Raw genomic sequence first — 17,901 nt, forward strand, 5'->3', positions numbered from 1 at the left:
ACCCAAATAATGAATTGAGAAGGCATATATTCACAAAAGGGATCATTTATATATGTTTAAAATGGAAGGTTTACAGCAATAGGAAATCATAGAATGTTCTGGACATTTTTAGAGTTCTTATAAAGACAAGGGAGTTCATTAGATGGGACTTTAGAAGAAGTTTGGCTCGATTAATTAAGCCGTAGGTTTCAGGGGTCAAGAAAATCGTATTCAAAACTTCTTTGCTCAATTAAATGAATCAATTCATTGAAAACTGTTTATAAGAATCAGAGTTTTTTTGTTTTCATATAATAATTAGAGTTCAGTGAAAAAGATTGGAATATTTCAATCAATAAGGTTTAACAAATTGACAGTCGATGAGTTATGTATGTGTTTAATTTAAAACAAAAACAAAAGAATAGTTATGTGTAAATTTACCTGCAAAGTCAAAAGTTTAAAACCTTTTTTAAAAAACACGCTGATTTTTATTTTTTCAAAGTGAAACCTCATATTTTGAAAATATTGTCCTGTAAAAATTGGACACCTACATCAATTTTTTCTATTTTATTCAATGTTGTTGTTTTTTTTTTTCGGGGGGGGGTGAAAAAAATTAATTGTATAAAGAAGAAATAAAATATTTTAAATCAAAAACTCATGTAAAAAAATGGAAAATGTGTCGGCATTTTGTGTTTAAAAGTAAACTTACTTATTCAACTGATGAGTAAAATGTGATCATTTTTCAAATACAGTGACCCATAGCTGACTAACTTGGTTGTTGACAGCAAACACATGTCAGAGATTCAAATCTTTTTGAATCCTCGCTTAAAAAATTATTTTATTTAAAAAGTACATGGAATATAAAATATAAATATGGACAAATTCTTAAAAATGAAGAATGAAAGCACCCATTAATTATTATTTTTCATAGGTAAGTGATTTTGGAATTTATATATTTTTTTATATTCGAAGTAAGTTAAAATTCGTTGAATATCTTGAAATCTTTTTTTTTTTTAAAGAAAACCGATTTAAAAAAAAATATTGCATATTTTTTCTGTTAAACCTTTTATTATTTTAAAATTTGTTTTTTTTTTTAATCCTTTTATTGAAAAAAAAAAAGGGTTTAAATTACATCTTTCAAGTAGTTATAAGCTCCAAAAGACAGTGAGTGTAATTATTCAAATTTTATCACTCATTTTTATGGCGACATCTGACACTGCTACCGGTTCAGTATATTTTCAGTTTTTTTCTTTAAATCATCTTCATTTAAATCTCCAACACATATATCGTCTTGATAACAGATGGTATTTTCAACATTTCCTATTATTTTTTCAATAGCTTTTTGAAAAATTGCACTTGCCGTTTTTTTATGTCATACGGCATCTTTTTCCACCTTAACAGTATAGGCTTGTTTATCGTCGCCACTTCTTTAAAATTTTCATCTATGGGTATTTGGTGATAAGCTGATTTTAGGTCTATCTTCGAAAATACTTTCATTCCAGCAAGTTTATGTAAAGTTACTTCCACATTCGGAATAGGGTACAAGTCGGCGCAAACTTTATGGTCCACCCCTATTTTATAATCTCCATAAATTCTCAAGTCACCGTCTATTTTTTTTTTTAATACCACAATGAGTGATGCGCATTTATTTCCTCCTGAGGGGGTAGGTTCTAATAAATCTTCCACTTTCGCAACTGTGGGGGAAAAGAAGTTTAAGTGAAATTAAATTTCTTTGCCCCAAACAAAATAATAACAAAAAGGAATAAAAAAAAATGACACCTCCTTCTCGTTTAAAATGCACCGCATTTATTTGTCAACAAAAATAACAAGATGAACAAGCAAAGTCCAGTCGGTAAGAGTTCTTGAGAAATCATTATGCTTAGAATGTTCAAAGTAGGTGAAAAATCCTTTGTGGAATTATTAAAAGGTCATGTTAGATGAAAGTCCTTCGTTAAATTAATAAGATTAGAAGGTGAAAGTCTTGTGTGAAAATATTGTCCTTATTTCAAGGTTTGTGTTTTAACTGGCGAAGTTCGCCTTATTCAAAAGTTCCATGAGGAAAGTAGTCCGTTGTTACTATTAATTCTTATAGAAAATGTACGGAATGGTTGCGTGTGTGTATAAATGTGATTTTTGAGTGCCCGTGTGGCGTGTGTAATTATGATTTCGACAGATTTGAAAACGACAATGAGGTGAAAATGAGAGGCATGTTTTTGTGTCACGTCGGAGCGTGAAGAGAGGAAGAAAGAAGGGAAAAAGGGAAGAAAGAATGTTTGTTGCATTTAAATACTTTTTGAACTGGCTCCAGCACAAGATTGCTGCTGCTGGTATTTGGTTTTGGGAAAAGTGTTAAAAAGACAATCTTCTAAATTTTCTTATTGGTCGCTTGTGTCACGTGGTACTGTCTTCAACTACGTCCACCAGAAATAGGTTCATTTTACTTTTGTTGTTGTGAGAAAAGTGTGTGGGCGTAGTTGAAATTATGTCGTTGCTGGAAGAACTTATTTTTGTGCAAATGCGCGGGAAAATTAAAACCGGATACAGCAAAGAAAAGCCAGCGAACAAAAATTCGGCCCTGAAAAGCAACACCAGGAAACACTTTTACCGAGAAAAGCGTAACACGATTCGAACAGGCTTCTCACCAAATTGAGAACGGCATTATTTTCTAAAAAAAAAAAAAAAAAAAAGACGCTATACCCTTGTTCTGCACCAGTGCCACATCTTTTGACACACGTGGTTGATATATTCTCTCGGAAGAAAACGCGAGCTGACACATCAGATAGCAGTCCGTAAACAACAAACTTCGAAAGCATTCATAAAAAAAAAAAGTGACTAAAAGTTTTTTTTTCTTATTTGCAAACACGCCCGTACGAGCGTACACATACACACCATTCAAGCAAGAGACAACCAATTTCTCGTTGTCACACAGAACCGAAACAGAAAAGAAAACTTTTCCAAATATATATATATATATATATATATATATATATATATATATATATATATATATATATATAACATTTCTCTCCGTCTCTCGGCCAAAAACGTAAGTACCCTTTAAAAAGATTCGTTTAACTTCAGGCTTTACGTATACACACACACACACACACACACACACACACACACACACACACACACACTAAAAAAAAAAAATATATATATATATATATATACACACACACACACACACACACACACACACATATATTAACTCTTTTACCATTTCCCTTCCTTTTAAAAGTATATCTTACTATTTTACTATAAAATCTTTTCTTTTTCGTCTCTTAAGCATTTTCTCTCTAATTTTTGTCTCGTGCTAAATATTTCCCCTTTTTCCCCACGTGGTCCTTCAACAATGTCCTGTCTGTATTTCGGATAGTTGATTTTTCTTTGGTCTGTTTTGTCGCTTCATATAACAAAAAAGAATGGCTATGACTTTACCTGCCTTCGCAGACGACGTTCGAGTTTGGTTTGCTCAACTCAAATCCTATTTTTGGCAAACAACCTCACGGAGCAACGACAACTGCACATACTTTTTAGTGCATTCCCTGCGTCGTTAACGCCAGTTGTCAAAGATTTGATAACTGACACCCCTCCGCATGCAAACTACAATAGTATTAAGTTGGAGGTTCTGCTCCGGACATCTGTGTCGGCAGAAAAACGTTTTCAGACATTAGTGCATGATGAGCTTTTGGGGGACTGTATACCAACCGAGTTGCTCCGCAGAATGAGGGAGCTAGCAGAAAACGTCCCTGCTGACAGTGCCCTTATAAAGCAGCTTTTCTTTTCGAGGCTGCTTCCACAAGTTAAGGCGATTCTGGCACCCATGCTGGAGAAGCATCTCATTTATGAGATAGTGACGTCGGCAGATAAAGTAATAGACTTTATTAAGGGGCCTACTACGGCCTCCATCCCTCACCCACAGGCCGCAGTCTCTACATATTCTGCAACTGCTAGTGATGCAAGTTGAGATGCCACGTCTGTGGCTATACTCAACACTATTGAGCGCTTCACCAAAAAGGTTATGAAGCTAAATGCGGGTAGGTCACATTTGCCCAGACGCCACTACAAAAGCTGCTTGCCTTCTCTACACTACCATCGCCATTCAAACATGCCAGGATTATGTCTTTACCATAGCCGTTATGGCACTGAGGTGCGAAAATGCAAAAAGCCATGTTCGTATATGAACCAGGGAAACTAAGGTCTGAGGAGCTGAGCATGGCAGGCTCTCCATGGGATATTTACAACAACCATGCCTATTTAATCACAAACTCCCTATCCCAAGCACGTTGCTTAGTTGATACCGGAACTGCTTGCAGTATCTGGCCACTGAAACTTCTCACTGAGAAGCCTGCAGTGTCGTCCATCACACTGCAAGCGGTAAATCACTCTCCCATCTCCATGTACAGTCAAATTTCTCGTTCTCTGGACTTGGAATTACGGAGAGATTTTACGTTGGTCTTTACAACAGTGGATTTACCCTACCCCATAATAGGCATGGACTTCCTGCCCCACTTCAACCTGATAGTGGATATGCGCAGATGTCGGCTGATAGATGCAAATACAGAACTTTCTGTCTCTGGTGTGAAAACAAACACCCCCCTCTATCAGCCCAGTATTCTTCATTGCCACTTCTGATAACCCGTATCAGACCGTTTTACACTCCTACTCAGAGTTGACAAATTTAAATTTTGTGGCAAGTGAACCCACGCACACCACAAAACACCATATTGAGACCACAGGTGCTCCTGCTTTCTCACACCCTCGCCGCCTCCCTGCTGATAAACTTAAGGCAGTGAAGGCAGAATTCAACCATACGCTTCAGCTAGGAATAATACGCCCCTAGCTTTGTATATGGTCCCGAAACGAGACAGAGATTGGCATCCGACTGGGGACTACCGACGACTCAATACCATGATGGTACCTGATCAATCCCGCATATACAAGAATTTGCTTCCTCTCTGCATGGTTGTAAGACTTCTTCAAATTAGACCTAGTTATGGTTTACCATCAGATCCCAATGAATCTGGCTAACATAGCCAAGACTGGTAACAACTCCATTCAGAGCGTTTGTAAACGTGGCTAATACCTTTCAGTGCTTCATGGACGAAGTAGTGCATGATTTGGACTTCATCTACAACTATATAGACGATATTCTCGTGGTAAGTGCCTCACCTGAGGAACATGTCACTCATCTCCGCCTACTATTCGAATGGTTTCAGCAATACCAGGTGAGGATTAACCCTGGTAAGTGTGTTTTCAGTGCGTCGTCACTAGTTTTCCTGGGCTACATTATCAGCCCAGACGGTATATCTCCGTTACCGGAAAAGGTGAAGGCTCTACAAGACCTTCAACAACCCACTTCACTTCGCCAACTAAGGCACTTCCTCGGTCTGTTAAACTATTACAGACGCTTTATCCCACACTGTGCAGATCTCCTAGCTCCTCTTGCTGACTTGTTACATAACAGGAAGAAGAAAAATGAGCAAACCTCACTTAATGAGATTCAGCTTAAAGCTTTTAGTGAAGTGAAAACAAAACTGACAACAACATCTTTACTTGCACATCTTGTACCGGATGCCCAGTTTTCACTGGTCGTTGACGCATCAGGCACATCTGTTGGTGCAGTGTTACAACAGCAGCACCAACAGCAGTTACAACCTCTCGCATACTTTTCGATACAGCTGAAACCGGTAGAACAACATTACAGCTTGTTTGGCCGTGAACTCCTGACAATGTACATCGCAGTGACACACTTCCAACATTCACTATAGGACCGTCAATTTGTGATCTACACTGATCACCGTCCACTTACATATGCACTGCATTCTAAGCCGGACAAATATTCTCCCTGCAAAATGCGCTACTTGGATTTTGTTTCGCAATTTACCAGCGATATCCGACATATCTCAGGTGAGCAGAATGCAGCGGCAGATGCTTTGTCCTGCCTTCCCATTAATTCTTTCCTCACCATCGGATATCAACTTACAGCAGATGGCCCTAGACCAGCCAAATCTGGACACTTTGGATCCGTCGTCACCTGAATTTACAACTTGCAAATTCGCATACCTGCCTGTGCCTGCCTTGAACACGCAGATCATTTTTTGACACTTCAACGGATTCACCTCGACCATTTGTTCCATTGACTCATTGTAGAGTTGTTTTTTAAACCTTACCCAATCTGGCACACCCTGGATGCAAAGCCACAGTGAAGCTGATTACAGCTAGATTTTTCTGGGCAAATATGAGGTGTGATATCACTGCCTGGACGCGTTCCTTTGTATCCTGCCAAAAGTCAAACATGCACAAGCATATCTGTGCACCCCTTTGAACATTCACCACCCCAGACGCTCGGTTTAGTCATGTTCACATCAACCTGGTTGGACCTTAGCCGGTCAGTCAGGGATTTACTTATCTCCTGACCTGTATAGACCGTTTCACACGGTGGTCTGAAGCCATTCCCCTCACAGACATTTTGGCTGAGACCATAGTGCGAGCCCTTATATCAGGCTGGATATCATGTTAGGAGTTCTCACCACCATCACCACTATTTGTGGCATACAATTTGAATCCCACCTCTTCCAGGAACTTTCCAGGACTCTAGGGATCCAACATATTCGTACTACAAGCTATCACCCTGCTTCTAACGGGATGATTGAACACTTCCATCACCAATTGAAAGCAGCATTACATGTTTACCCTGACCAACAGTGATGGAGCGAATATGTACTTGTCCTTCTTGGCTGTCGTGCTGCTATCAAAGAGGACCTGGGATACTCTTCAGCTGAACTTGTCTATGGAGTACCTCTATCGTTGCCAGGCCAAATGCTGAGCCCGATAGAGTTAACAACAACCAATTCAGCTCTGAAAGTCGACAGACTGTGAGCTTATTTTAGTAAGCTCTCACTGATGCACACTAGGGAACAGACCATTAGATCTTCGGTCCCAAAGGACATTTCATCTTGGACTCATGTTTTTCTTAGAAAGGACGCAGTGAAAGCCCCCCTAACTTCACCTTATACTGGCCCTTATCGCGTGCTTTCATGTACTGATAAACATTTCACCTTAGATATCAGTGGTAAAAGAGAAACTGTCTCTATTGATAGAGTAAAAAAAGCCTTTCTTGACACAAAAACACACGAGTCACATATCCCCCCTACTTATACACGGCATCAAGATACGCATACACTTGAAGTAAATGCTCGAAGTGAAGACAATTATATCACCACTATACGTAATGGTCGACGGGGACATTGGCTGAAGAGACTGTGTAAAACTTTGTATTTCTGTTAAGAATAATTTTTTTTGCCCTTTTCCCCTTCTTTCAAAAAAAAAGAAAAGAATGTTTTATTACAAAAAAAAAAGATGCAAATATTCCCCAACTTTTCACAGAAAAGTAAGGACTTTTTTTTTCGTAAAAATAAATAAAATAAACTGACATTTTTATTTTTTGCTATTTGTTATGCTACTTTTCTCTCTGTTGGCTTTCAGCCTAAGCAGGGGGTTATGTAGCAGAAATAAATGGAACTTTTTTCTTTCGAAAATCAATGCCACTCCCCTGTGTTATTTAGCCACATACTGACCAATCAGGAAATCGGACAGCTTCCGGTTTGAAGGAAAAAAACTCTTGCTTACCGAGAGAGACACTTAACTGATCAGACCCTTTTCCTCTCTCTCTCTCTCTCTCTCTCACTCTCTCTCTCTCTCTCTCTCTCTCTCTCTCTCTCTCTCTCTCTCTCTCTCTCTGTGTTATTTCATCCGGTATCGACGATTCCCACAGGGAATAACAATTGTGATATCAGCAGGTGGCCAGAGTCCAGTTTTTACCCAGGAATAATATCTCCCTGTGAACATTCGCCTGCATAAACCTTTTCTTTGTTACATTTATTGAAGTTGTTGTGTTCGTTGTTTCAGAAGCTTGTGTTGAATTATTTATTTTCTTAGGCTGTGCCCCAAAAGCACGAACCCTAAAACATGTTCCCTGCCTAAGTATAACACAGTTTCCGATACTGTCGGATACGAGCCCTTCAGGTACGTCTTAACCAATTAGCTAATCTAGTGAATAAGTTACCACCCCGCACTAAGAGAATGCTCTCTCTCTCTCTCTCTCTCTCTCTCTCTCTCTCTCTCTCTCTCTCTCTCTCTCTCTCTATCTATCTATCTATCTCTCTCTCTATCTCTCTCTCTCTCTATCTCTTTCTATCACTTTTTCTTCTCTCCTCCTCCTATTGCTACTGTCTCTCGCTCTACCCCTCTCTAGGCAAGAAGGATCCCCCCCCCCAGATTGAGGGCAGAACAGTTCAGCCTCTTAGTTTAGTGAATGTGTTACCCCCCCCCCCCGCCTCGCTACTAATAGAACGCATCTAAGATGTCCACTCTCCAATTTCAGTTGCTTTTTCTCGGCCTCTCTCGAATTGCATTTATCTTAGAAGGACAACACTCATTCTCCAAACTCCGTCCTCCATTTTCTTTTTTTCTTCCACTTAGAACCCACATTCACTTAGAGATTGCCATGCATGTTTTCGGTTAGGAACAAACCGAAAAACGGTGGGCGGTCTATTATTTAAAAATGTTTGGAAGGTTTTACTAACCAAATATTTTGGTCTTTGTTATGTAACTGTTCCCCGTTTCATTCCAATGAAATTCTTGTATATATGCATACTTATGGCCAATAAAATTTTCAGTGCTTGGTAAGATAGAGTCGATAGATCGATTTTCTAACTATGTCCTTGTAAGCAAAAATACTTAATTGTCTTATCAAAAATAGTAATATACCCAAATATTATGAAAATTCATCGAGTAGAATATTATTTATAGTTACAAGTAAAAAAAAATGGATGGAAAATTGCATACAAAGACGGTAAGATTTCAAATACAAGGGACGTAACTCAGAGGCTAAAATGCTGGCCACCTTTGAATGGCAACCAATATTTTAGCCTATAGCAATAAACTTTATTTTTTACTAAAAAAACAAAAACAGTTTTTCTACTTGATAAAATTTCGTAATATTTGGATATATTACTGTTTTCAACATGATAATTTAGTAAGTAATATTATTTTTGGTGACAAGGAAATATTTAAAAACTCGATCTGTTGTCTCTATCAACAAGCACCAAATCTTTAATGGATTTTGGGATATCTTAAGTAGGACGGCCCCCTAGTGTGAATGCATATTTATATTCTAGATAAGAGTCAAATAAACAGTTTTTATTATTTGTGACTAAAGATGACCAACGACACTCATTTTTTTTTTCACAATTTTGATGATCTTGTGCCTAATTTGTGGTTATTTACATTTCTGCAAATATATCATTAAAAGTGTAGTATCTGTTCTGTCCTCGATCGGGGGAGGGGAAATCCTTCTTGACTGGAGAAGGGTAGAGCAAGAAACAATAGAAGGAGGAGAGGGGACAGAGAGTGATAAATAAATAGAGAGAGGAAGAGAAATTTGCTCTAAATGCTTTTTTTTCTTTCATTTTGTTACTATGAAAAACGGATTTTGGTGACAAACCCAAAATTCCGTTTTTCATAGTAACAAAATGAAAGAAAAAAAAGCATTTAGAGCAAATTTCTCGAAAATGAGTAACTAATGGAAATGAGCAAAGAAATACAGACCCAAATAAGTTTAAAATGATCCAAGTTTATTAAAACAAAAAGTTATCGATTGCCTTTATTTCCCAAGGCTGGGGTTAAAAAACCCTTAAGGAAACATTTAAAAATACATATAAAAAAATACAAAAAAAGATGTCAATCCTTACTTGCAAGAAAGGCTGAAAGAAAAGAACATATAAAAACGGAAAACAGTCCTTGTTTTGAATTCAGTCCTTTTAACGAAATGTTCAGTTTTTCTTTGACAAAATGTTCCTTTTTTTCCGAAAGGACAAACAAAAAGTGTCTTTGACCTAAAATGGGAGAAAGAAGTATTTTTCCTTTGTGAAGGCTCAGGTGCCTTTTAATTCAAAGGGGAGAGAAGACCATAAAGCCGCTTTGGTAGGCTTTATGTGTACAAATACGGGGTAAATTCTTGTATTATGGAAGATTTCCTTTCTGAAGGAAACTTCGGTTGAAAAATCTTTCAAAGAGGGGATTTTCTTTCTAGGGGCGATATTCTGCTCGTCTCGTCGGCAAAATTAATTTTTGTTCTTCTTAGAAAAGAACTTCACAACACACGGCTGTTTTCTTCGTTAATCCTTTGAGAATAATAATTTACCAGTTGTAAGACTCTTGTTTGTCTTTTAATAACAGGTATTAATCTTCCAGTCGTAAGACCTAGTTGTCATATAATGACTAAGAATAAAATAACGTTAATAGTTTAGTACCACCCAATGGAGTTCGAAACAAACGTTTTTCTCTAAAGGAGAGAAATTAGGAAAATTAATTTTAACGTCAAGACCCTTTGATGGAGAATGAAAGTAGCCTCCTTCTTCTTGGCCGGCTAGGTTCAAACTGACGAAAATGGGCAAAAGCCCCCCCCCTCCAGAGGATAGGAGTGGAGCCGGCTGCTAGAAAGTGAACTATACCGATGCAGATGATGATGGAAGTGACCTGCCGGTCAAGGAATGCGTTCCTTAACTCAAATGGCGAGATGTTGAATGTGTATAAATAAAAAAATAAATAAAAATTATTTCTCTATTAAAAATTTCAACAAGAGTAAGGGGAGAGAGAGTGAGAGAGAGAGAGTGAGAGAGATGTTACATACTTTTTAAAACTCTTCTATTTTGTTATGAATATCCCAAAGCAACACCGGATGCCTTGCTAGTTGAAATATATACAGGAACACAGCTTTAGGGAAACAGATGTTGATTAAATCAACCTTTGTATAATAATAGTTACTTAACAGATTGAGTATCTTTGATCGTAAACATATTTTTATTTCTGCAATATATTTGACCAGCGGTATAACCCGGCGTTGCCCATGTGAAGAGGTGTGTGTGTGTGTTGGGGGTAAAATAACAGTAGGAAGTCCGGGTGGAGCGAGGTGTTAAAAAAACGTGGCAGTAGTGGGGGGGGGGGGCAAAATAACAGTCGGCAAAACAGGTGTGCTCGACTATATATGTCAGAAATTTCGTGAAAAATATTAAATAATTCCACCCCTGTCTTTCCAAACTTATAACTCCTCGAAAAATGTAATTCAAGCCCTAATTTTTTTTTCAATTAAAGGAGCAAGGACCAAGGTTTCACTAAAAAAAAAAAACAACGTGTTTTTTTTTTTAAAGGTTTTAAACTTGGGACTTTACAGGTAAATTTCTAAAAAAAAACACTATTTTTATTTTTGTTTTAAATTTGAATATATTATTTATTGATCTTTTATTTTCAATTCGTGATATATAAAACTTTGGTGAGTAAATTAATTATTTACTTTTTAATAGACATTTCAAAATGGGAGGCGTGAATTAATTCGAACCCCTGTCTTTCCAAGCTTATAACTACTCGAAAAATGTAATTCAAATCCTAATTTTTTTTTTCAATTAAAGGAGCAAGGACAAAGGTTTCATTAAAAAAAAAAAAAAAAAAAAAAAAAAAAAAACGAACAACTTGGTTTGTTAGAAAACGGTTTTAAACTTCGGACTTTACAGGTAAATTTCTAAAAAAACACTACTTTTTTGTTTTAAATTCGAATATATTATTTATTGATCTTTTATTTTCAATTTGTGATATATAAAACTTTGGTGAGTAAATTAATTATTTACTTTTTAATAGACATTTCAAAATGGGGGGGGGGTGAATAAAAAAAACGATTGTCTAAAATATTATATTCGGTTTATTGGAAAGAGCATAAAATTTTACATTGACCCTGAAAATATCGTAAAAATTTAATCAATAGAAAAATTTTGATAAATTTTTAAAGTTTAAAAATTTAAAAATACTTAACTCGTAAAATTCAATTGATTTCATTACTGTTTTGTTTTTTTTAATAATATTTCTATGAATTTTTATACAACTTTAATAGTTTATTTTGGAAGTATAATCCATAAAGAAAATAAACAACCCACTTTTAAAAGAGAAATTACGAGTTTTTTTTTATATTTTATTCGCAGTTTCGTGTTAGGGGTGTCAAAAATTCCTACAAAAATTCTGATACACCTACCCGACCGCTGATGGGAATAACTGCGTGATCGCAAAATGTTAAACCGCTACGAGAAAATTACAATGAAAAACATGGAAATACAATAAATAAAATTACAAGCATATCTAACCTGCGTGATTAAAATTAATTTTTTATTTCTTCCAATTTATATAAAAAAAAGTAGCCTTCATAGATTCGTATTAGCTAAAAACGAATAGTGCGTTGTTAAAAATAGAGAAACGCTCGGCCGACCTTTATGCGGTAATTTTTGTCAGTTGCCGAGTGAGCCTGCGCCAAATTCGTGGAAATCGCGGGTCAATAAATACAGAAGCACCGATAATGTTTTTAATGGGGTCACCATCTTACTATTGCAAGTGTAGTGGTGAGTGACTCATTGTATAGCGTCTTTTGCCTGACAACCAAGTTCGAATCCAATTCATTCCACAAAAATCACTTTCACTTAAGATGTTAGCAACCTCCACGTAGTCCCTTCACTTATCCCCGATGTCTTTCTAGAAAGAATTCTGACTAGAAAACTATTGGGAAAACCAATGCCAACAATAGAATCTTTGGATTCATACGATATAGTGGTGATGATGGCGGCCTTACACTTCTTGCATGCAAACTTAAATTCAAAATCATAATTATTTAAATTAAATTTCTTTTTCTCTTTTATCTAATCTATAAAGGATAGTCGTATTTCTGCTCGTCTGTGTGTTTGGCTAAAATGCAGAAATTCGCAAAGATTCGCTCATAATTCTTGCATATTCTAATTTAATATGACATCAAAGAAATCATAGTAAAAAAATATATACTCATGTTCATTAATTCAGAACCATAAAGGACCACTGTATTAGGCGGGGGGGGGGTCAATAAAGAATTACTTTCTTTCATTCTTGATGCAAAATATCTGAAAAAGAGCACAGAAACAAACTCGAACAATCAGTCAGCTGCTGATAATTTTTTCTTTTGTTTAGTTGCTTTTGATTTTTTATGGAAGCTGCTCCAGACAAACCACAATGTAAGGAGCTATCAAGAAAAGAAAATAGAATCATTGCAAAGACAGGAGATGCCAATTGACTATTGTCTTGAAAATAGCAAGGTTATAGGTAAGAGGAAAACAGTCATCAGAAAGAATATTCCACAAACTTACAGGTCTTGGAAAGAAGCTACTGGAATAGTCGAATAAGCTGGAACAAAGACAATCCTGAAGAACACATGTCATAATAGTATTTATAGAAAAAAACAGGGAACATCATGTCTGTGAAAAAGAGGCTGCAGAGACAAAATGAAGGTCAATCAACTTACAATACGTTTCTGCACCTTATCAAGAACTCTGAAACGGGACTAAAATTCACCAGTTACAATATGACAACAGTTCTCCAGACATGGTCTGATAGTAGATTTGCAGAGGTAGAAAATAGACTCAAATGTGAGAAAGTGTTTAGAGCGATAGAGAGAACTGACTTTATGAGAAGCAAAAAGAGCAATGGATTTAATGTATGAACTCTAAGAAAGATTTGATGAGAAAAAAAAAACAAGAAGTTTTAGAATCGATTTCTCAAGAACAGGACCATCCATGAGAATCAGGAAGAAAAGGGACACACCTACTACTGAAAAATTCCTATGTTATATATATATATATATATATATATATATATATATATATATATATATATATATATATATATATATATATATATATGTTGAACAGTTTTCTTTTATATATATTGAACCGTTTTTTATATATTGAACCTTTTTTATTTATTGAATTGTTTTTTATATATTGAACCGTTATATATATATATATATATATATATTGAACTGTTATATATATATATATATATATATATATATATATATATATATATATATATATATATATATATATATGTATATATATATATATATATATATTGAACCGTTTTATTTTCAAACGCCATAATGCTTGAAATTGTCCAACTGGTATTGAAACAATTGTATCTTACAATGAAATACACTTTTTGTTGCTATCAATTCCTTTTTTGAAGTCTTAGTTTTGTTAATACAGCATATATATATATATATATATATATATATATATATATATATATATATATATATATATATATATATAATCATTTTTATATATATTTATCGTTTTTTTATATATACTTGCATGCGTACCCGGCGTTGCCTGGGTGTTTGGAGGTGTGTGTTGAGCAAAAAAAAAAAAAAGTGGTAGTAGGAAGGCAAGCTCGAACCCGTACCGAAAAGGAGGAAAAGAACGGGAAAACTTTGCTGTTACGACCACCGTCAAACCGAAAGTGACGTAGATTTAAATTAAGGTTAAACAATGAAAGAGGGGATTACTTTCGAAAATATCGGCGAAAAAAAAAGCGACCCCTCCCTGTAGAAAAGTGCCCAGTTGAGGGTGAAGAAATTAATGTTATTAAACAATTTTTCGGTATTTATCGTCTGAAGGGTCGCTCTTCAAAACGATACTGATCTTGTGAAAATCCGTCGCGTCTATCGAAAGTTTTAGGCAGACATGCAAACACATATACATACATTTATATATTGGTAGCTCAAATTTTCGACCCAAACCGATTAAAAAGTTTGCCCTATCTCTGAATACTCTTTATGTAAAATTTCAAATGACCAGAAATTTTCTGACTAATTTGGTAGAGACCGCGGAGGTCAATTTTTTTTTTTTAACTTTGACCCCTATTATGTCCCCTTAACATTTATTGTTTTGGGTTCAAATAAATAATTTATACTTGCATAATATTTGCGTAAAAAAGTCTACAGTAAACACAAAACTGTTTTCATATATATTTATGTATACGTATATATTTTTGTTTAACACATTTTGCCTACTAAACACCTAGAGCTTTTGGTCTACCGACATGAAACTTCATATATATAAGGTATTTGAATCCATGCAAAACTTTATATTTGGGTTTTAGCCCGGAAAAATCCGTGTAAAAGTGTGAAAATTAAAAAAAAAAAATTGCCAGGTGAAGGTCCAACGCCGGCATTACGAATACATAACATAGTAGCTATTGGTTCATGTTTTAATTTGTATCCTAGCAGTAAACATGTTTTCATAGCCCAGTCATTGACGGCAGAGGCAAAACAAATCGTGAACTGAACGTTTTGGTTTCGATTCTCGGTGGTGGCGCATGAGTTTTTTTGTTTAATACTTTTTAAATCATTACTATATATTGCATCCAATCTATCTATCTATGTATCTATCTATTTATATATGTATAAAGGTGAAAATGTCTGCATTTTCTCTATGGTAGTTAAGGAAGACTATTATACAGAAAGGCATTACTTTACATATTCACACTTTTTAATATATACATATGCACATAACCTTATGAACAGTATATAGGGCCCGAGCAAAGCCGGGCGGAACTGCTAATATATATATATATATATATATATATATATATATATATATATATATATATATATATATATATATCCGCGTAAATCATTAACGTGTCAAATTCAATATGACATCACGACAACATTACCTCTCCCGTCTTATCTCTCCACCTACCCCTCTTCCTCTCTACATCTCTCTCTCTCTCTCTCTCTCTCTCTCTCTCCCTCCATTCCCCATACACTCGAAATATCTGGTTTTTAAACTCAACTTCACCTGTGTTCGATGTTTTTTTATTTATTTATTAATTATTAAATCTTAAAACTTAAATGTTGTCAGATCAAAATTGAGATTCTTCCCCACTCTTTTTTTTCATCGTCTTCTTCTAATATTGTCTTTCGAAATCATAATAACCACTTCTGTTCAAGTCTGACGAAGTTGCTGGATCGTTGATACGATCCGGTAACAGAAACATGTGTAACTAAAACGGATAAAACTGTAATAAAAATATATATATTTGCTCTGCAATAGTATTGAGCACCTTCTTCAAGTTTTTACTAATTACCAGTTTTGCTATATATATATATATATATATATATATATATATATATATATATATATATATATATATATATATATATATATATTGAACCGTTTTTTTATATATTGAACCGATTTAAAAAAAGAAAATTGATATTGAACTAATTGTAAAAGGTTACACAAGTGCAAGGAAAATGTATTCCAAATGTAGAGAAGTAGATAAAAATAGATTTTATACATTTTTAACTCTTCTATTTTTGTTATCTCTGGTCCTGGACAACGTCGAGTAGTTCTGCATATTTCTATGCCTGGACTTTATATATGTAAGATTTTCTAGTTCGTTGTAAATTTTCTATACATTTAAAATAATATTATTGTATCTATATTTCAGGCTTGGAGGGCCAGATCCACTTGATTATATAAGTATGTATTCCAACAATGGAGACCCTGACAAGAACATACCACCTCATTGGCATTACATTACATTTGGTTTCAGTGACTTACACGGAGACGACAGAGTTCATCCGTAAGTATATTGAAATATCACATAGTTATCAGTTTATATTCATTAAAATAATGATGAATGTTCCAAACAGACGCTTTCCATTCTCTTCATATGACTCTAGTATGGTTCATTTTTGAGGATGCCATCCAAGCCAGAAATCTTTAAAAATATATCGTACACCTGGAGCATGTTCAACAATTGGCAACATTGATAGAGACAGGATTCTCCTCGCTTGCCAGAAATATATTATTATTAGTCGACACCAGTTGCTTTTAAAAATGGAGGTAAGTTTTATTTATTTAAGCTGTGAGAACTATTTCTCCTTTAATCTATGAGAGTTATTTCCTGTTTTATTTTCATAGACGAAAATGGATGCTTTATGCTTCCATAAATTTAACATGTGGTCCACTTTTAGGCAAACGCTTACCTAAAATATCTGCAATGGTTTGAAATTTTCCTTTTTCTTTGTGTGTCTTTGAAGTATGTGGTCATATGGCCGTTTCACACTTTTTATACATTTTTTGTTGCATTTTTTAGGTGCTTCTTCATATTCTTTTGTCCAGTACCATTCTTAGCCTTTCCTTAGTAATTCATTTAACAGTGCTCTCTATTCATGCATTTTTGGAATATACAGACTAGAGAAATTTGCTAGACCCAAGAATGATTGTAATTTTATTATATTATTTGGGCTAGACATTTCTCTTATAGCTTCTGTTCTATTTGTGTTAGGTTTTCTTCCTTCATAATTTCTCCTCGACTTTGACCTGCAAATATGCATTGGATAGATCAATTTTCGAGAAAATCTTTCTCCCATTCAACTTTGAAAAGATTTATTTCTGGTGCAGGAAGCAGACAAATTTCTACAAAGATTCCAAGGCGTAGTTATTGAGGAATGTGCGGACAGACGAATGAATGAACTGACAATGGACAAGGGTGAATTTTTTTTGTCAGGGGACCAAAAGCAAAAGGGAAAAATTCTAGCAGAATAGTGAGTGATACAAAATCAATGTCCTATTAAAAAACGATGTCACATAATTTCATTGGCTTTGCTAGATTACATCATCATGAGTTGAATCTTCTGCTTGATGCGGATAGTGAACCCATGTGACTTATTTTTCGACATTCCTTTTGATCCAGGGCAAGTTGGTTGATAGATGCCCAATTGTTCAGAGATGGCCAATGAAAAACATTTTCTCTCCATCTTCTCCTTGGCTTTTCTCTGCCTCTTTTGATTTCTAACATACTCTCAAAGCATAACTTTGACAGGCCAGTGGTTGATCGCTTGACGAGGCCAAAAAGTTTAAGGGTTTAACTTTTGATTTTATCAAATAGTGGGGGTTGGGAAGTAGTTTGACGAAGGGTGGATATTTTGGTTTGTCAACTAGGCGATGTTCTGTAATGAAACGCATTACGTGATTTTGAAACACTCCAATGCGATTG

General features: G+C 35.2%; 1 protein-coding gene across 1 annotated transcript in view; it reads left to right on the top strand.

Annotated features, from left to right (window-relative positions):
* The window catches only part of LOC145303516 (suppressor of fused homolog), a 114,915-nt gene that overhangs the window by 58,512 nt on the left and 38,502 nt on the right, over nucleotides 1–17,901 (top strand). The window contains exon 2 of the mRNA XM_080144955.1: nucleotides 16,348–16,482. Coding sequence (XP_080001081.1) covers nucleotides 16,348–16,482 — 135 coding nt within the window. The remainder of the gene's footprint in view (nucleotides 1–16,347; nucleotides 16,483–17,901) is intronic.

Source organism: Euprymna scolopes, chromosome 19 (assembly GCF_053919585.1).
Source record: "Euprymna scolopes isolate OS-2025 chromosome 19, ASM5391958v1, whole genome shotgun sequence".
In the NCBI taxonomy this organism is placed as follows: Eukaryota; Metazoa; Mollusca; class Cephalopoda; order Sepiida; family Sepiolidae; genus Euprymna; species Euprymna scolopes.